The sequence below is a fragment of the Heteronotia binoei genome, chromosome 21, assembly GCF_032191835.1.
Source record: "Heteronotia binoei isolate CCM8104 ecotype False Entrance Well chromosome 21, APGP_CSIRO_Hbin_v1, whole genome shotgun sequence".
Classification (NCBI taxonomy): Eukaryota; Metazoa; Chordata; class Lepidosauria; order Squamata; family Gekkonidae; genus Heteronotia; species Heteronotia binoei.
In genome coordinates this window covers 10871562-10891975 of record NC_083243.1, presented here as the reverse complement: position 1 = coordinate 10891975, position 20414 = coordinate 10871562, and the positions used below count along the sequence as shown (strand labels likewise).

Below are 20414 nucleotides of genomic sequence, written 5' to 3'. Positions count from 1 at the left end.
ACTCTGAGTCACACATGGCTCATTCACACATATTGTGTGGCTCTCAACGTCCCCAACACCACCACCAATACTCCATCCAAGCTGTAGAGTCTTGTGAACAAAAATTCTACTTTGTGAGCTACTGGCATTACAGTTGTGAGCAAGCAATTCAGATACTGTACACATTGATTTGCTCTGGGGCCATTTTTCTCGAGCTAAGGCAAAAATGTGTGAGCCAGAGGCTAAAAAACTGTGAGTTAGCTCACACTAACTCAGCTTAGAGGGAACACTGCCCACCACCCTGGTGGCTGACTTGGATAAAGCATTTGTCGCTTTAAATCACTTCGTCAAGCCAAGCCAGCTGGCAGCTTGGAGAATGCATTTAAAGTTAAAGTTGCTTTCTTTCCGCCTCTCTCCTCCCCCTCTATTTGCCTTCCTGCCTGCCTACCGGCCTTCAGTCCTTCTCTCAAACATCTGACGTTCATGTCTTGCAGCTCTCAAACATCTGATGTTTACCCTATGTGGCTCTTACATTAAGCAAGTTTGGCCACCCCTAGTCTAAGAAGAAGAAGACTGCAGATTTGTACCCCGCCCTTCTTTCTGAATCAGAGACTCAGGTCGTTTTCGCACTCACCTCCAGCCGCCGCGACCCCCCTCTTCACCGCACAGGATCTGCGCGGATTTCGCACTAAATGCCGCGGAGCAGCCTTTTGCGCTGGAAACTCCCGTCGCAAAAGCCGCTCAAACGTAAACCGCCAAAAAGCAGTTCCCGTTTGAGCGGCTTTTGCGACGGGAGTTTCCGGCGCAAAAGGCTGCTCCGCGGCATTTAGTGCGAAATCCGCGCAGATCCTGCGCGGTGAAGAGGGGGGTCGCGCCGGCTGGAGGTGAGTGCAAAAACGACCTGAGAGTGCCTTACAATCTCCTATATCTTCTCCTCCCAAAACAGACACCCTGTGAGGTGGGCGGGGCTGAGAGAGCTCTCCCAGAAGCTGCCCTTTCAAGGGCAACCTCTGCCAGAGCTATGGCTGACCCAAGGCCATTCCAGCGGGTGTATGCGGAGGAGTGGGGAATCAAAGCCGGGTCTCCCAGATAAGAGTCCGCGCACTTAACCACTACACCAAACTGTCTCTCTCTAACACATCATTTCCTCCCTGGGACAGGGTACATCTGGCATCTGCCAGGGGTTAGGGAGCTCCCAGAGGTGCCCCACACCTCTTGTCCTATGTCAAACGTGCCCTCGACAGAAACCGCCCCCCCCCCCGCTTTGACAGCGCCCCACTTACTCGTCCCTGTGCTGGTTCCGATCGTGTTGATGGTCGCGGGGACGGAGGAGGAGGAATAGAGGGTCAGGTGGCCGTTCTCGCAGCCCAGGTTTTTGTCCTGCCAGCTGGAGGCGTTCACGCATATGCCCGAGTCCCGTGAGCTCTGCCACCCGTTCAGCTTATCGTCCGAGTTCTGTCTTTGGTGATAGTAGTGCGACTGCCCGTAATCCACCGAGTCCGACCGGCCCCGGTTCTGGCTGCCGAAGGTCCCCGAAGTGCGGTCCTCCAGGTGGTTGAGCCACATGGCCAGAGCGCTGCGATCCTCCAGGGACGTGGCCGGGTGTATCAAGGCGTACGAGAGGAGCTGCCGGCTCTCCTCGATGTGTTGGCTGTGCTCGATCGAGTGGGCCAGGATTTTCGGGAGCAGCTTCATGTACTCCGCTTTCGCTTCGATGTTGCCCGGCTTCAGCAAAGGCAGGTGAGTGAGCAGGAGAGAAATCACTTTGTCCTTTGATTCTTGCTGCCACTGGTTAATGATTCCTGTCGGGACGAAGCGGGGGGGGGGGGGGGAAAGACACAGAAGTTGTGAAAGCGGAAGACGAGCAAAACGAGAGAGAGTACAAATTAATCACTTTTCAATAGTTCTCATGCAAACTGAAGAGACAAAGCATGCCATGTGAGCTTCTGCCTTAAGCACGGGCTGCAGAACATAAGAAAAGCCGACAGTAGAAGGGTGAATGAAACATGGACAGAACCTAGGAAGAAGAAGATGATGATGATATTGGATTTATATCCCGCCCTCCACTCCGAAGACTCTCAGAGCGGCTCACAATCTCCTTTCCCTTCCTCCCCCACAACAGACACCCTGTGAGGTGGGTGGGGATGAGAGGGCTCTCCCAGCAGCTGCCCTTCCAAGGACAGAGTCTCAGAGCGGCCTACCATCTCCTTTCCCTTCCTCCCCCACAACAGACACCCTGTGAGGTGGGTGGGGCTGAGAGGGCTCTCCCAGCAGCTGCCCTTCCAAGAACAGAGTCTCAGAGTGGCCTACAATCTCCTTTTGCTTCCTCCCCCACACCAGACACCCTGTGAGGAGGGTGGGGCTGAGAGGACTGTCACAGCAGCTGCCCTTTCAAGGACAGTCTCAGAGCGGCCTACAATCTCCTTTCCCTTCCTCCCCCACAACAGACACCCTGTGAGGAGGGTGGGGCTGAGAGAACCCTCACAGCAGCTGCCCTTTCAAGGACAGTCTCAGAGCGGCCTACAATCTCCTTTCCCTTCCTCCCCCCACAACAGACACCCTGTGAGGTGGGTGGGGCTGGAGAGGGCTCTCACAGCAACTGCCCTTTCAAGGACAACCTCTGCCAGAGCTATGGCTGACCCAAGGCCATTCCAGCAGGTGCAAGTGGAGGAGTGGGGAATCAAACCCGGTTCTCCCAGATAAGAGTCTGCACACTTAACCACTACACCAAACTGGCTCGTGTCGCCGCACCTGTTGGATTTCGGACTGCTACCTAAGCAAGAAGTAGCACACGCCGTACCTGCTGGATTTTGGACTGCTACCCAAGCAAGAGGTAGCACATTTAGTGGTACTGCACACGACTATCAACGAAAGGATACAGACAGTGGACTTTGCTACCATTGCAGCAATTGGAAATTGATTTGTATTTTGAGTTGTGCTGTATTCATGGACATTGGTTAGGATTTTGGTGAAGAATACATGAATAGGATATAAGAAATACTTGGGAAGCAATTATTTGCATTCTTTTGGCGACTTTGGGGGTGGAGCCAGGAGACACTGGGGTGGAGTCAGAAGGATATAAGAAATATTTGTGGAGCAATTATTTGCAATAAATAAGTAACGCAGTGGTTTATTTCAGTTGTTACTAATCAGTACACTGTGGTTTCCAGTTTTCCCTGATCCCCAGGTGGGGGCAGGGGGATCCCCCAGTTTGGAGGCCCTCCCCCCACTTCAGGGTCATCAGAAAGCGTGGGGGGGGGGGAGGGAAATGTCTGCTGGGCATTATTCCCTATGGAGACCAATTCCCATAGGGTATAATGGAGAATTGATCCGTGGGTACCTGGGGCTCTGGAGGGGGCTGTTTTTTGAGGTAGAGGCACCAAATTTTCAGCATAGCATCCAGTGCCTCTCCTCAAAAAACAAACAAACACCCAAGTTTCAAAATGATTGGACCAGGGGGACCCCCAAAGAAGGTGCCCCTATCCTTCATTATTTCCAGTGGAGGGAATGCATTCAAAAGGTTTGTGATCCCTTTAGATGTGATGGCCAGAACTCCCTTCGGAGTTCAATCATGCTGGTCACACCCTTGCTCCTGGCTCCACCCCCCAAAGTCTCCTGGCTCCACCCCAAAGTCTCCTGGCTCCACCCCCAAAGCCCCCAGATATTTCTTGAATTTGACTTGGCAACCCTAGCACTCTACTATGGCTGCCCTGCGGCCGCCTCTACCACAATGCACGCACCAAGCTTGCAACTGCCCCCTTTGAGTTGCATGCCCACCTTCAAGAGGGTTTTAGATAAAAATATGGAGCAGAGCTCCATCAGTGGATATTAGCCACAGTGTGTGTGTGTGTGTGTGTGTGTGTGTGTGTGTGTGTGTATAATTTTTTTTTGGCCACTGTGTAACACAGAGTGTTGGACTGGATGGGCCATTGGCCTGATCCAACATGGCTTCTCTTATGTTCTTATGTGACACAGAGTGTTGGACTGGATGGGCCATTGGGCTGTTCCAACATGGCTTCTCTTATGTTCTTCTGTGACAGAGAGTGTTGGATTGGATGGGCCATTGGCCTGATCCAACAAGGCTTCTCTCATGTTCTTATGTGTGACACAGAGTGCTGCACTGGATGGGCCATTGGCCTGATCCAACATGGCTTCTCTTATGTTCTTATGTGTGACAGAGTGTTGGACTGGATGGGCCATTGGCCTGATCCAACATGGCTTCTCTCATGTTCTTATGTGACACAGATGGACTGGATGGGCCATCCTTATGGACTGGATGGGCCATTGGCCTGATCCAACATGGCTTCTCTTATGTTCTTATGTGACATGGAGTGTTGGACTGGAGGGGCCACTGGCCTGATCCAACATGGCTTCTCTTATGTTCTTATGTGACACAGAGGGTTGGACTGGATGGGCCATTGGCCTGATCCAACATGGCTTCTCTTATGTTCTTATGTGACATGGAGTGTTGGACTGGAGGGGCCACTGGCCTGATCCAACATGGCTTCTCTTATGTTCTTATGTGACACAGAGTGTTGGACTGGATGGGGCATTGGCCTGATCCAACATGGCTTCTCTTATGTTCTTATGTGACACAGAGTATTGGACTGGATGGGCCATTGGCCTGATATAACATGGCTTCTCTTATGTTCTTAAAACACTGAGCTTAATATTCATTTTGGCTATTTCAAGGTCAGACACACACACGTGCTGAGTCCACAACCGCTCCCACCGTCAAGTTTCACACCCGCATCGAAACAATGAGCTCAAAATCCATTTGGCTATTTCAGGGTCAGACAGGAAACAACACAGACTATTTGGGGGGCGGGGGCGGTGTGGCTCAGGGGCACAGCATCTGTTTGGCTTTTAGAAGGTTTCAGGTTCAATCCCCGGCATCTCCAGTTAAAACAATCAGGTGAAAGCAATGTGAAAGACCTCTGCATGAGACCCCAGAGAGCCGTTGCCAGTCTGAGCAAAGATTGCCCTTGATAGACTAAAGGTCTGATTCAGTAGAAGGCAGCTTCACGCACTCATGACTGCCGGGGAAAGGGCCGTGCCTCAGCAGCAGAGCATCTCCTTGGCGTACAGAAGGTCACAGGTTCAATCCCTGCCATCTCCAGTTAAGAGGACCTGGGAGTAGGTGATGTGAAAGACCTTAGCCTGGGACCCTGGAGAGCAGCTGCCAGTCTGAGTAGACAAGACTGAGCTAGATCGACCAATATTCTGACTCAGTATAAAATTCTGGCATAATTTTTATCTAACTGTTTTCCACAGTTTTCTTCTTTAGTTGGTCTCCTTCCCTATGAAGAAAGGTTGAAATGCTTGGGGCTCTTTAGCTTGGGGAAACGTTGACTGCGGGGTGACATGTGAGAGGTTGACAAGCTTCTACATGGGATAGAGAAGGCAGAGAAAGAAGTATTTTTCTTCCTTTCTCACAATACAAGAACTCGTGGACATTCACTGAAATTGATGAGCAGTCGGGTTAAAACGGATAAAAGGAAGTCCTTCTTCACCCAAAGGGTGTTTAACGTGTGAAATTCACTGCCACAGGAGGTGGCTACAAGCATAGCCAGTTTTAAGAGGGGATTGGATAAAAATATGGAGCAGAGGTCCATCAGTGGCTATTAGCCATAGCATATTGTTGGAACTCTCTGGGGCAGTGATGTTCTATATTCTTGGTGCTTGGGGTGGAGGCAAAGTGGAAGGGCTTCTAGCCTCACTTGTGAACCTCCTGATGGCACTTGGGGCGGGTGGGGTTGGGGCACTATGTGACACAGAGTGTTGGACTGGATGGGCCATTGGCCTGATCCAACATGGCTTCTCTTATGTTCTTATGTGACACACAGTGTTGGACTGGATGGGCCATTGGCCTGATCCAACATGGCTTCTCTTATGTGACACAGAGTGTTGGACTGGATGGGCCATTGGCTTGATCCAACATGGCTTCTCTTATGTTCTTATGTGACAAAGAGTGTTGGACTGGATGGGGCATTGGCCTGATCCAACATGGCTTCTCTTATGTTCTTATGTGACACAGAGTGTTGGACTGGATGGGCCATTGGCCTGATATAACATGGCTTCTCTTATGTTCTTAAAACACTGAGCTTAATATTCATTTTGGCTATTTCAAGGTCAGACACACACACGTGCTGAGTCCACAACCGCTCCCACCGTCAAGTTTCACACCCGCATCGAAACAATGAGCTCAAAATCCATTTGGCTATTTCAGGGTCAGACAGGAAACAACACAGACTATTTGGGGGGCGGGGGCGGTGTGGCTCAGGGGCACAGCATCTGTTTGGCTTTTAGAAGGTTTCAGGTTCAATCCCCGGCATCTCCAGTTAAAACAATCAGGTGAAAGCAATGTGAAAGACCTCTGCATGAGACCCCAGAGAGCCGTTGCCAGTCTGAGCAAAGATTGCCCTTGATAGACTAAAGGTCTGATTCAGTAGAAGGCAGCTTCACGCACTCATGACTGCCGGGGAAAGGGCCGTGCCTCAGCAGCAGAGCATCTCCTTGGCGTACAGAAGGTCACAGGTTCAATCCCTGCCATCTCCAGTTAAGAGGACCTGGGAGTAGGTGATGTGAAAGACCTTAGCCTGGGACCCTGGAGAGCAGCTGCCAGTCTGAGTAGACAAGACTGAGCTAGATCGACCAATATTCTGACTCAGTATAAAATTCTGGCATAATTTTTATCTAACTGTTTTCCACAGTTTTCTTCTTTAGTTGGTCTCCTTCCCTATGAAGAAAGGTTGAAATGCTTGGGGCTCTTTAGCTTGGGGAAACGTTGACTGCGGGGTGACATGTGAGAGGTTGACAAGCTTCTACATGGGATAGAGAAGGCAGAGAAAGAAGTATTTTTCTTCCTTTCTCACAATACAAGAACTCGTGGACATTCACTGAAATTGATGAGCAGTCGGGTTAAAACGGATAAAAGGAAGTCCTTCTTCACCCAAAGGGTGTTTAACGTGTGAAATTCACTGCCACAGGAGGTGGCTACAAGCATAGCCAGTTTTAAGAGGGGATTGGATAAAAATATGGAGCAGAGGTCCATCAGTGGCTATTAGCCATAGCATATTGTTGGAACTCTCTGGGGCAGTGATGTTCTATATTCTTGGTGCTTGGGGTGGAGGCAAAGTGGAAGGGCTTCTAGCCTCACTTGTGAACCTCCTGATGGCACTTGGGGCGGGTGGGGTTGGGGCACTATGTGACACAGAGTGTTGGACTGGATGGGCCATTGGCCTGATCCAACATGGCTTCTCTTATGTTCTTATGTGACACACAGTGTTGGACTGGATGGGCCATTGGCCTGATCCAACATGGCTTCTCTTATGTGACACAGAGTGTTGGACTGGATGGGCCATTGGCTTGATCCAACATGGCTTCTCTTATGTTCTTATGTGACAAAGAGTGTTGGACTGGATGGGCCATTGGGCTGTTCCAACATGGCTTCTCTTATGTTCTTATGTGTGACACAGAGTGTTGGACTGGGTGGGCCATTGGCCTGATCCAACATGGCTTCTCTTATGTTCACACCATGGAGCTTTCTATATTTTTTCTGACCCAGTAAAAGGCAGCTTTATGCATGTGTATCTCTGGATTAAAAGAAGAGGCACGCCTTGTTCCATACTCTCAATACACTGTTAAGCTGTCTCACTCAACTCCGAACAAAATGGCAGCCACCTGGGGATGGTTCTCCTCACAAATTACACAGGCGACTGCTTGGGGCAGCTCAGAGAAGGAGGAGGAGGAAAAGGAGGAAGAGGCGATTGGATTCATATCCCACCCTGAATCTCAGTCTCAGAGTTACTCACAATCTCCTATATCTTCCTCCCCTGCAACAGACACCCTGTGAGGCAGGTGGGGCTGAGAGGGCTCTCACAGCAGCTGCCCTTTCAAGGACAACTCCTGTGAGAGCTACAGCTAACCCAAAGCCATTCCAGCAGCTGCAAGTGAAGTGGAGGAGTGGGGAATCAAACCCAGTTCTCCCAGATAAGAGTCCGCACACTTAATCACTACACCAGGATGCCCCAGGGGACCTCGGCTCAGTCAGCTGCACAGGAGGTGACAGGTATGAAGCAGCCCCGTTACTGTTGACAAGCGTGGAGGAATCACAAAATCGGTACCCAGAATGCACTTGGCAAAGGAGACAACATTGACTGGGGCATCCTATGGATGCCAGATATGGTTACCAAGTTCCCTTGGCTACCAGCAGGTGGCAGTGGTGGGGTAGAGTTGCCAGGTTGGGAAACTCCTGGAGATTTGGGGGTGGAGCCTGAGGAGGACAGGGACCAATGGCACAGAGTCCACCCTCCAATGCAGCCATCTCCTCCAGGGGCACCGAACTCTATAGTCTGGAGCAGCAGTGGAATTCTAGTAGGGGCTCGTTTGCATATCCGGCCACACCCCCTGGTGTAGCCAATCCTCCAAGAGCTGACAAGGCTCTTTTTTTGTAAGCTCTTGGAGGATTGGCTACATCAGGGGTGCGTGGCCTGATATGCAAAGGAGCTCCTGCTAGAATTCCACTCCTAGTCTGGAGAGGAGCTGTGATTCTGGGAGATGCCTAGGTCCCACCTGGAGGCTGGCATGACTAACTGAGCATCATTACAGACAGAGCAGTAGACAAGTGGTACCTTTAAGACCAACTAAGTTCTGTTCAGAATGTAAGCTTTCGTATGCTCTGAGCAGACTTCATCAGACAAAATGGGAACGGCAAGCTGCAATTCGTATTATTTATTTATTATTTATTATTACATTAAATTTCCATCCCGCCCTCTCCGCAAGCGGACTCAGGGCAGCTAACAGCTTTCATTTTCACAAGTTAAAAACCAATAAAATATAATTACAATTTTTAAATTTTCTAAAAAAACCATTTCACGGTACTGTATCACTACAATATACCATAGAAGATAGAAGATATTGGATTTATATCCCGCCCTCCACTCCAAAGAGTCTCAGAGCGGCTCACAATCTCCTTTACCTTCCTCCCCCACAACAGACACCCTGTGAGGTAGATGAAGATATTGGATTTATATCCCACCCTCCACTCGAAGAGTCTCAGAGCGGCTCGCAATCTCCTTTCCCTTCCTCCCCCACAACAGACACCCTGTGATGAAGATATTGGATTTATATCCCGCCCTCCACTCCGAAGAGTCTCAGAGCAGCTCACAATCTCCTTTCCCTTCCTCCCCCACAACAGACACCCTGTGAGGTGGGTGGGGCTGGAGAGGGCTCTCACAGCAGTTGCCCTTTCCAGGACAACCTCTGCCAGAGCTATGGCTGACCCAAGGCCATGCTAGCAGGTGCAAGTGGAGGAGTGGGGAATCAAACCCGGTTCTCCCAGATAAGAGTCCGCTCACTTAACCACTACACCAAACTGGCTCTCCATATACAATATAGGCGAGTTCTTCTTTTCAGACGGTGCTCACCTAGCACTCTATATAACGTCGCGTGGCAGCTCTCTCCCGGTTAGATATCAAAGGCCTATCGAAACAATTCGGTCTTACAGGCCCTGCGGAAAGTGGAGAGATCCCGCAGGGCCCTTATGGCCTCCGGGAGAGCATTCCACAATTCTGGTGCTGCCACCGAGAAGGCCCTAGCTCGCGTCGAACGCAACCTAGCCTCCTTTAGTCCAGGGATGGACAATAGATTTTTTTGTCCCTGAACGCAGTGCTCTCTGGGGAATATGTGGAGATATTCTTAATATAAGCGGGCAGTGAGTTGGTACGTAGAATCGTGGGAATGTTTTTAGCAGATTAAAAGAATCACAACTTGGAGTCTGTGTTTGTCGATTAGAACAAAGCAGGGCTGAAGCAACGTTGGAGGGTGATAAAAAGCAGATTGATGCGGTAGTGTGAATTGCCGTAAATCTGGGTAACATTCTGGCTTTGTTAGTTGAAGCAGAGGGCATGGTTTCTCAAGAGGTTATAACATCCATTATAATTTGCCATTAGAAAGAAAGAAATACATTAAAATACAGTGGAGGATGGGTTAGCACTTGTGATAAGGTAAACAGCCAATATCCCTCATTTGAGTATGTCAATACAAAAAAAAAAAAATCATTACAGACAGTAATCACTTTCTTTGATTACAGAGCGAAAATTCGGAAAAACAACTGCCAAAGAGATCCAGAGTTGGCGAGCTGTTCTATTAAGATTGACGTCTCTGACAGCTATTCTTATGGAACCAGTTGGGAGCACCTGAATTTTTTTAGGGGCGGGGGGATTACACCGATTGTAAGTTTTGCACTCAGAAGAAGACAGACTAATGCACACTTCCGTCAGAAAGCACACAAGTCATGAATAACAACATTTCCCCTGGGAGTTCCAGCCAAAAAAATCCCCTGGGGGGGGGTCTCTCACCGATTTAAAAACAAGACAGCAATTTATAGCAATCAGCGAGAGCTATAATTAAAGGGCCATGCAGACGAGAGAAAGATATTCTGCCCTCGGAAATCAAAGAGTGACACGGCATCAAACTGGGTATTATTCCCGCACAATGCCCCAGCGGCTTATTCAAGGGCTCCGGTTGTTAGTAAATTACCCTCAAATTGCTGTTTTATTACACTCTTGTTTTCAGTTTAACAACATAGTGAACTGTTCCCTCCCCCACCCCCTCCCAAAGAGCATTTGGATAATTGTCTCTGGCGAGAGAGGAAGGGCTGAGAATTAGACGTGCATGTCTAGAAAGGTATTCAGAAAAACACAGAATTAATAGCTTCACATCATGGCTGTGTTTCAGCGGGGACAGAGTTTCAAGAAGAAAATGAGAAATTCAGTTCCCCTTGTCCCGCCAAAAGGGAAATCAACCCCAATCAACTGAACACATGTTGGTTGAGTTTCGTCAAGACCCGTAAGGGAAATTGATAAAAAGGTTGGCGAGATCTGTTGGATGGCCAAAATAGCTTCAAATGTTCACAAGGCTGAAAAAAGGCCCCTTTACATCTAATTTTGATTTGGTTTGATAAGAACATAAGCGAAGCCATGTTGGATCAGGCCAATGAAGAAGAAGATGACATTGGATTTATATTCCACCCTCCACTCAAGAGTCTCAGAGCTGCTCACAATCTCCTTTCTCTCCCTCCCCCACACCCTGTGAGGTGGGTGGGGCTGAGAGGACTCTCACAGAGGTTGTCCTTTCAAGGACAACCTCTGCCAGAGCTATGGCTGACCCAAGGCCATGCCAGCAGGTGCAAGTGGAGGAGTGGGGAATCAAACTTGGTTCTCCCAGATAAAAGTCCGCACACTTCACCACTACACCAAAATGGCCCATCCAGTCCAACAGTCTGTGTCACACAGTGGTCGAAAAACCAGGGGCCATCAGGAGGTCCATCAGTGGGGCCAGGACACTAGAAGCCCGTACACTGTTGCCCCTCCCAAGCACCAAGAATACAGAGCCTTACTGCCCCAGACAGAGTTCCATATCTTACTTCTGTTGTATACAGCACTTAAACTGAGAAAATCCTCATTGTTGTTCTTAAAAATATTATGTATAGATAACTGTTTCACGGGGAACCAAATCCACTTCTCCAGATTACAGAACACCTCTCAACCACTGCACCATGCTGGCTCTTATAGCTTTGTAAATAAAAAAAAATTGCTATGAGATGCCATAAATTTTAAACAAGAAGAAGAAGATGATATTGGATTTATATCCCGCCCTCCACTCCGAAGAGTATCAGAGCGGCTCACAATCTCCTTTACCTTCCTCCCCCACAACAGGCACCCTGTGAGGTAGAAGAAGATATTGGATTTATATCCCGCCCTCCACTCCGAAGAGTCTCAGAGCAGCCTACAATCTCCTTTCCCTTCCTCCCCCACAACAGACACCATGTGAGGTGGGTGGGGCTAGAGAGGGCTCTCACAGCAGCTGCCCTTTCAAGGACAATCTCTGCCAGAGCTATGGCTGACCCAAGGCCATTCCAGCAGGTGCAAGTGGAGGAGTGGGGAATCAAACCTGGTTCTCCCAGATAAGAGTCCGCACGCTTAACCGCTACACCAAACTGGCTTAACCATTACACCGAAGACAGAGTAATGTAAAGGTCAGTGGTGTACTGACGAAACTTGCACACAGAACTTCAAACAGAAAGCATGTGGCAAAAAGACATAAACAGAAGACAATTCAAAAGCACTTTCCAATCACAAAGGAGTGAGAATAGTCCAGTATTTAGTTCACGGAATGAAAAGAAGCCCTTCCAAAGACGTCTGTTCTAGATATCAAGACACTTCATCCGTCTTTCTTCAGTCTGGAGGCTTATTTGTCACTGGAACCCGATCTTTACGATACATTCACAGGAGACCAACAAGGTTCAGAACATGTCTGTAAGATTTCCAGGCTCTCATAGCTTGGCATAACAGCATTAAAGCTCTGCCTGATTTGCAGGCCGGCCGCGGAGGAGATTTTTTTTGTTCTCCAAACTCCCGGCCCTTGAAAGCCAAAACAGGTGCACCGAGAGCCCCTGGGAGCAGCCCCCGCTGCGCACACGCATCCTTAGCCCCCTTCCCAGGGAGGCCGTGACCACCTGCTGCGGAACAGCTGAGTGGGGGGCCGGGCCTGACAGACGTGATCCTCCCAGCTCCAGCCGCTCCAGGCTCACAAAAGCCACAGGGCTGCTGCTTTGTCGGAACTTGGACAAACCGAGAGGTCAAAGGGGAACGCAAGCAACGGAAGGGGCCCCTTTGACAGCCACCTTCTGTCAGCAGACCTTTCGGATCTTCGTCTGAAGGCCTCTTTGCCTTTTGCAGGGGCGGTCAAACTTGCTTAATGGAAGAGCCACACAGAATAAGCATCAGAATAAGCGGAAAGGAAAGGAAAGGAAAGGAAAGGAAAGGAAAGGAAAGGAAAGGAAAGGAAAGGAAAGGAAAGGAAAGGAAAGGAAAGGAAAGGAAAGGAAAGGAAAGGAAAGGAAAGGAAAGGAAAGGAAAGGGAGGGAGGGAGGGAGGGAGGGAAGGAAGGAAGGAAGGAAGGAAGGAAGGAAGGAAGGAAGGAAGGAAGGAAGGAAGGAAGGAAGGAAGGAAGGAAGGAAGGAAGGAAGGAAGGAAGGAGGGAGGGAGGGAGGGAGGGAGGGAGGGAGGGAAGGAAGGAAGGAAGGAAGGAAGGAAGGAAGGAAGGAAGGAAGGAAGGAAGGAAGGAAGGAAGGAAGGAAGGAAGGAAGGAAGGAAGGAGGGAGGGAGAAGTGGAAAGAAAGCAACGTTAAATGCGTTCTCCAAACCACCCCATGGCTTGGTTTGGAGAAGTGATTAAAGAGACAAGTGCCTTTTCCAAGCTGGCCAGTGGGGCGATGGGGACTTCAAGAGCCACACGCCATGTGTGAAAGAGCCACATGTGGCTCCCGAACCACAGTTTGGCCACCCCTGACTTTTTGGGTCTTGAAGGAGAGGGGGTCGGCTTCTGTACTCCTAGTAGGGTATAATGGAGAATTGATCTGTGAGTATCTGGGACTCTGGTGGGGGGGCTCTGTTTTTTGAGGCAGAGGCACCCAATTTTCAGCAAAGCATATGGTGCCTCTCCTCAAAACATCCTCCAAGTTTCAAAAAGATTGGACCAGGGGGTCCAATTCTATGAGCCCCCAAAGAAGGTGCCCCTATTTGTCATTATTTCGAATGGAGGAGAGGCGTTGAAAAGGTGTGCGGTCCCTTTAGACACAATGGCCAGAACTCTCTTCGGAGTCCAGTAGTGCTTGTCCCACCCTTGCTCTCGGCTCCACCCCCAAAGTCTCTTGGCTCCACCCCCAAGGTCCACAGATATTTCTTGAATCAGACCTGGTAACCCTAGAAGTGATAGAAGAAAGGAATAAAATGGAAAATTGGGTGGGAGGGTGAAATGGGCAATTAGGTGGGTGGCTGAGAAAGGGAGAAATTGGAATCAGCACAAGTACATGGGAGGGCACAGTGAAGGTTAGGATGGGATTTCCCCACTCTGAATCCTCATGGTAAGGTTCAATGGAAACTCTATAGTACAGGGGCGGGGAACCTTTTTTCTGCCAAGGGCCATTTGGATATTTATAACATCATTAGCGGGCCATACAAAATTATCAACTTAAAAAACAATGCTCCACTGAAGGAGAACAATTCAGGCCGGCAACATGAATGCAAATAATTGTTTTTCTATTTGAAGTCATATGGCGAGAGCCTAATTCAGTACACACACTGGCCTGCCGCCCTAGGCAAATGCCTAGGTCCAGGCGTGTTAGATCACATCCCCTAATATTAGCATATTAGGCCACACACTCATTAGCATATTAGGCCACACCATATGGGATAGTCACGTGCAAATTGAACTGGTGGTAGCTGGCTCCCACATCCCACCTCTGCCAGCCCTCCCTCCCTTCAGCTGCTCCCAGACGACCTTTAAAGTCATCCACATACCCCAGCAGCAGTCCTTCACAATGCCTATGAAAGAAAGAGAGAGAGAGAGAGGCTCAACCCAACAATCCCCGAGGGCCAGACCAAGTGATCTTGAGGGCCGTAAACGGCCCTTGGGCCTGATGTTCCCCACCCCTGCTATAGTAAAACCATAGAATATGAGAAAACACATTGTAAAGCCATAGAGTTTCCCCCTGAATCCTTAGAGCAGCATGCTGTCATCGTGACATTAATCCCTGTGTCCTCGTTCCCCCCCAGACCACTGGCTGACAACACCTAAAACCCATTGGGTAGCTGTTATGTATTGCATCTCACTGGGTTCTTGTTGCCCGAGCTTGAGACAGTCACTCCTTGCAATCCAGGATCCTGAAGCCTGGAAGAACTGGCCAATCAGGATGCTAGGCATGTAACAACTTGTACCAAAGAGATGCGAATGAAGGATTCTGGAATGAGCCAATAGGTGGGATCACAGCCAACTAAAGGGGGGGGGGGGTGTTTAACTCAGCCACGGTGTATATATATTGAGTGAGTTGCCTCGGTTGTTTGTGACTGTTTCTTCTTACCATAAAGTGTTCTTGGTTAATTCAGAGCTGGCTGGACTCACTTTATATCAGCAGCGCTCACCGGATTAATGCACAAAAGAGGGTCGGGGGGAAGAAACGATGTTAAAATAAATAAGATACAAAGTGTATGCGGGGGTACACAGGCTTGTGACCTAGCTCGCTAATCGCCTGGTGAGATTCCTGCGGGACAAAAATAATGCAAGTGAGGCGACAAAGACCGGCGTCGCTGGCCCTATATATAAATGCATCTGTCCAGAGGGCTGGCAAATGCCACAGAGCGGAGGGACGGTGCTGCAGGAAAGGAAATGCTCCCCGCAGCCGAATTTCTCTCCACCCCACTTTTTTTCCCGACCCGCCCCGCCCTCTTCCAAAGTAAGGTACACGAACTATTTTTGTGTTCTTGGCCCAAATTTAAAAAAAAACACAAAACCACGTTCTCTTCACAAGCCTGCTTTGCGCGTGACGAGACCGGCCTGTGACAGTTTTCTGCCGCTTCCGCATCGGAGCGCTGGCTCACCCGGAGCTTCTGCTCCAATCCCCGTGACCTGTAATAACTCCGCTCCAAAATTAGATCGCACAGTTTCTCTTGGCCTCTCTCCGCCCCGCAAAAGCAAAATACAAACGTCCAGGGCTTTCTCCCTCGCTTTCCGTGCACACAATGCTCTTCTTTCACGCTCTCCGACCTAGCCCTTCATGCGAGGGTTGAGCTATGTCTTTCCGATACTCCGAGAAGCTTTTTCACACTTTTTGGGTCTACTGAGGAATCCCAGTCCTCTGCAGAGAATTCTGGGAATCTGGTTCTCTAGGGTGGCATATTTGGGGGTGTGCGCACCGACAGTTTTCATTAGAATAGCTGGGGCGCTGTAGTTCCGCACCAGGGGTCTATTCGTAGAAAAATAGGTGGTGGAGTTCATCAGCATAACTCATTACCATATGCCACCCCCCCACACAGCAGCCAAAAGCAACCCGATGCAAGGAAGGAGCGCCCCGGGCAAGCGAGGGCCTGCTTGGGCTGGCTAGAGATCCAGCCAGCCCAAGCAGGCCTCGCTCACTTGGGGCTCTCCTTGGCCACCCCCCTCCCTAAGGTTGCCAATCCCCAGGTGGGGGCAGGGGATCCCCCGGTTTTGTAGGCCCTCTTTCAGGGTCGTCAGAAAGTGGGGGGAGGGGAGGGAAATGTCTGCTGGGAACTCTGTTATTCCCTATGGAGATTTATTCCCATAGAAAATAATGGAGAATTGATCCACGGGTATCTGGGGATCTGGGGGGGGGGCTGTTTTTTGAGGTAGAGGCACCACATTTTCAGTACAGCATCTAGTGCCTCTCCCCAAAATATCCCCCAAGTTTCAAAATGATTGGACCAGGGGGTCCAATTCTATGAGCCCCAAAAGAAGGTGCCCCTATCCTTCATTATTTCCTATGGAAGGAAGGCATTGAAAAGGTGTGCCGTCCCTTTAAATGTGATGGCCAGAACTCCCTTTGGAGTTCAATTATGCTTGTCACAGTCTTGAGCTTGGCTCCACCCCTAATGTCTCCTGGCTCCACCCCCAAAGTCTCCAGATATTTCTTAAATTGGACTTGGCAACCCTACCCCTCCCACAGTCAAAAGGCCAGCAAGCCACCTGCCACCCAAAATCACATCAGAAGTGGAGAAAGGGTGGTGTGGGCTTCTCCAGGGGTTAATGAGGGCTGCTGGGGGTGTGGCAAAGCCCCTGGTGGCTGGCTGGCTGCCAGCTCTCCTAATCCAGGGATTGTTATGCAGCTGTGCCTATTGGTTCAGTGGGCAAGGTAGGTAGGTGGGGAGGAGGGCAGGAATCAAAAAGATTCAGGAGCTGAGCTCCTGCTGAATTCAAGGCCTATCCAGCACTCACTCTGGCCAGCTCAGAAATATTTCCTTCCCTGCAGTCGACCCAATTTGGGCTAATTTTCTGCAGAAGGTGGTGGTGCACAGAGTTGATTGACCCAGGCTTAATACAATATAGGCATTAACAGACATTCTCACATTTTGACATATTACTGTTTTATTGCTTTTGCATGCTCAAGCTACTCAGATCAAAGGTTTGTTCAATTTGTTAATTTTACTATTCTGTCACTCAAACAAAGCAGGAGTCAAGGGGCACCTTGAAGACCAACCAATTTTTATTTCGAACGTCAGCTTTCGGGTGCTCTTAAGCACACCATCAGACGAGGAATCCGGCACAGGGAGCAAAGCCATACAGAGCTGAGCAGAGCCATACGTGGCTGGCAGGCAGTGGCCCAGAATGCAACCTGGGACAGATTTAAGAACCAATGACAGTGAAGTAAAATTATCTGGTAGGTAAAATTATTAGTGAAGTAAAATTATTCTGTCACTGAATCTTAAATATGTACCATTTTGCATTCTAAACCACTCCCTACCAGATAATTTTACTATACTGTCATTGATCTTAAATTTGTACCAGTTTGCATTCTGAGCCACTGCCTACCAGCTATGTGTGGCTTTGCTCACTGTACCGGATTCCTCGTCTGACGAAGTGTTGTTGGGGTTTAAACATACTATTAGCAGAGTAACGTGGAGAGAACCACAAAATAACAGCCAGGCACACGGTTTAGCTTAAGATACAAAGTAGTTTACTTTACTAATGAGGAAAAGGTATGACTGGGATTTCTAGAAAACAAAGAAGGATTCAATATCCTATCTAGCTTCTAGGCTTCTGGAGAGCCGGTTTGGTGTAGTGGTTAAGTGTGCGGACTCTTATCTGGGAGAACCGGGTTTGATTCCGCTCTCCTCCGCTTGCACCTGCTGGAATGGCCTTGGGTCAGCCATAGCTCTGGCAGAGGTTGTCCTTGAAAGGGCAGCTGCTGTGAGAGCCCTCTCCAGCCCCACCACCTCACAGGGTGTCTGTTGTGGGGGAGGAAGGGAAAGGAGATTGTGAGCCGCTCTGAGACTCTTCGGAGTGGAGGGCGGGATATAAATCCAATATCTTCTTCTTCTTCTTCTAGGCTACATCTCGACTCTCCGGAGTCCTAACTTCAACTGCAATGGAGATCTAAGGGCTTAACACAAAGGGCAATAAAACTGCCCAAATGGTTTCCCTCAGACCACCACCCAAATATATGGATTAGCCTATTAGGGCTCTCCCTGAATGGTCACTATGCATATTGACATCTAGCCTTGGCGGGAAGTACGTGCAAACATTCTCATTGGCTCTACCTACTCACTGGCTGAACATCAGCATATACGAACACTTAATTGACTCATGACAACAGGAAGTGAAATTGCATCAGAAACCCAACAAGTGTGCTTAGAGAGCGCACGAAAGCTTCCATTCTGAATAAAATTAAGTTGGTCTTAAAGGTGCCACGACTCCTATTTTGTTCTGCTACTTCAGACCAACACGGCTGACTACTTGGATCTATCTACAGAGTAGCTGAAAGTTCGCTGCAGCTTTACACACTCAATGTTCACAGCTGGAATTTAAGAACATAAGGGAAGCCATTGTAGAGCAGGCCAATGGCCCATCTAGCCCAACACTCTGTGTCACATCGTGCCCCCCCCCGCAAAAAAACAACCCAGGCACCATCAGGAGGTCCATCAGTGGGGTCAGGACACTAGAAGTCCTCCCACTGTCCCCCCCTCCCTCAAGCATCAAGAATACAGAGCATCATGTGCCCCAAACAGAGAGTTCCATTAATACATTGTGGCTAATAGCTACTGCTGGATCTCTGCTCATCCTTTCAACTGGAGATGCCAGGGATTAAGAACATAAGACAAGCCATGTTGGATAAGGCCAGTGGCCCATCCAGTACAGCACTCTGTGTCACACAGTGGCCAAAAAACCCAGGTCCATCAGGAGGTCCACTAGTCGGGCCAGGACACCAGAAGCCCTCCCACTGTTCCCCCTCCTCCAGCACCAAGAATACAGAGCATCACTTGCCCCAGACGGAGAGTTCCATCAATACACTGTGGCTAATAGCTGCTGATGGACCTCTGCTCCAGATGTGTATCCAATCCCCTCTTGAAGCTGTCTATGTTTGTAGCCGCCACCACCTCCTGCAGCAGTGAATTCCATGTGTGAATCACCCTTTGGGTGAAGAAGGACTTCCTTTTATCCGTTCTTTATACACAGCCATCAGCATTTGGAGTAGAAATTCAGCAGGTAAAGCTTTTCCTGGAGCAAAGGAAACATGAGGGCCAACGCGACAGAACTTAGAAGTTCCAGAGCCAATGCGATAAAATTTAGGCACATTGATGAACACGGGTTATTGAGGAAGACTCAGCATGGGTTCTGCAAGGGAAGATCTTGCCTCACTAACCTGTTACATTTCTTTGAGGGGGTGAACAAACATGTGGACAAAGGAGACCCGATAGATGTTGTTTACCTTGACTTCCAGAAAGCTTTTGATAAAGTTCCTCATCAAAGGCTCCTTAGAAAGCTTGAGAGTCATGGAGTAAAAGGACAGGTCCTCTTGTGGATCAAAAACTGGCTGAGTAATAGGAAGCAGAGAGTGAGTATAAATGGGCAGTCTTCGCAGTGGAGGACGGTAAGCAGTGGGGTGCCGCAGGGCTCGGTACTGGGTCCCATCCTCTTTAACTTGTTCATAAATGATTTAGAGTTGGGAGTGAGCAGTGAAGTGGCCAAATTTGCGGATGACACTAAATTGTTCAGGGTGGTGAGAACCAGAGAGGATTGTGAGGAACTCCAAAGGGATCTGTTGAGGCTGGGTGAGTGGGCGTCAACGTGGCAGATGCGGTTCAATGTGGCCAAGTGCAAAGTAATGCACATTGGGGCCAAGAATCCCAGCTACAAATACAAGTTGATGGGGTGTGAACTGGCAGAGACAGACCAAGAGAGAGATCTTGGGGTCATGGTAGATAATTCACTGAAAATGTCAAGACAGTGTGCGTTTGCAATAAAAAAGGCCAACGCCATGCTGGGAATTATTAGGAAGGGAATTGAAAACAAATCAGCCAGTATCATAATGCCTCTGTATAAATCGATGGTGCGGTCTCATTTGGAGTACTGTGTGCAGTTCTGGTCGCCGCACCTCAAAAAGGATATTATAGCATTGGAGAAAGTTCAGAAAAGGGCAACTAAAATGATTAAAGGGCTGGAACACCTTCCCTATGAAGAAAGGTTGAAACGCTTACGGCTCTTTAGCTTGGAGAAACGTCGACTGAGGGGTGACATGATAGAAGTTTACAAGATAATGCATGGGATGGAGAAAGTAGAGAAAGAAGTACTTTTCTCCCTTTCTCACAATACAAGAACTCGTGGGCATTCGATGAAATTGCTGAGCAGACAGGTTAAAACGGATAAAAGGAAGTACTTCTTCACCCAAAGGGTGATTAACATGTGGAATTCACTGCCACAGGAGGTGGTGGCGTCCACAAGCATAGCCACCTTCAAGAAGGGGTTAGATAAAAATATGGAGCAGAGGTCCATCAGTGGCTATTAGCCACAGTGTGTGTGTGTGTGTGTATATATATATATATATATATATATATATATATTTGGCCGCTGTGTGACAC

General features: G+C 49.0%; 1 protein-coding gene across 2 annotated transcripts in view; it reads right to left on the bottom strand.

The window, feature by feature from the left end:
• Positions 1–20414, bottom strand: part of SAMD4A (sterile alpha motif domain containing 4A) — a 237014-nt gene that overhangs the window by 105564 nt on the left and 111036 nt on the right. For both annotated transcript variants that reach the window (XM_060261834.1, XM_060261835.1), the window contains exon 2: positions 1263–1781. In XM_060261834.1, coding sequence (XP_060117817.1) covers positions 1263–1781 — 519 coding nt within the window. The remainder of the gene's footprint in view (positions 1–1262; positions 1782–20414) is intronic.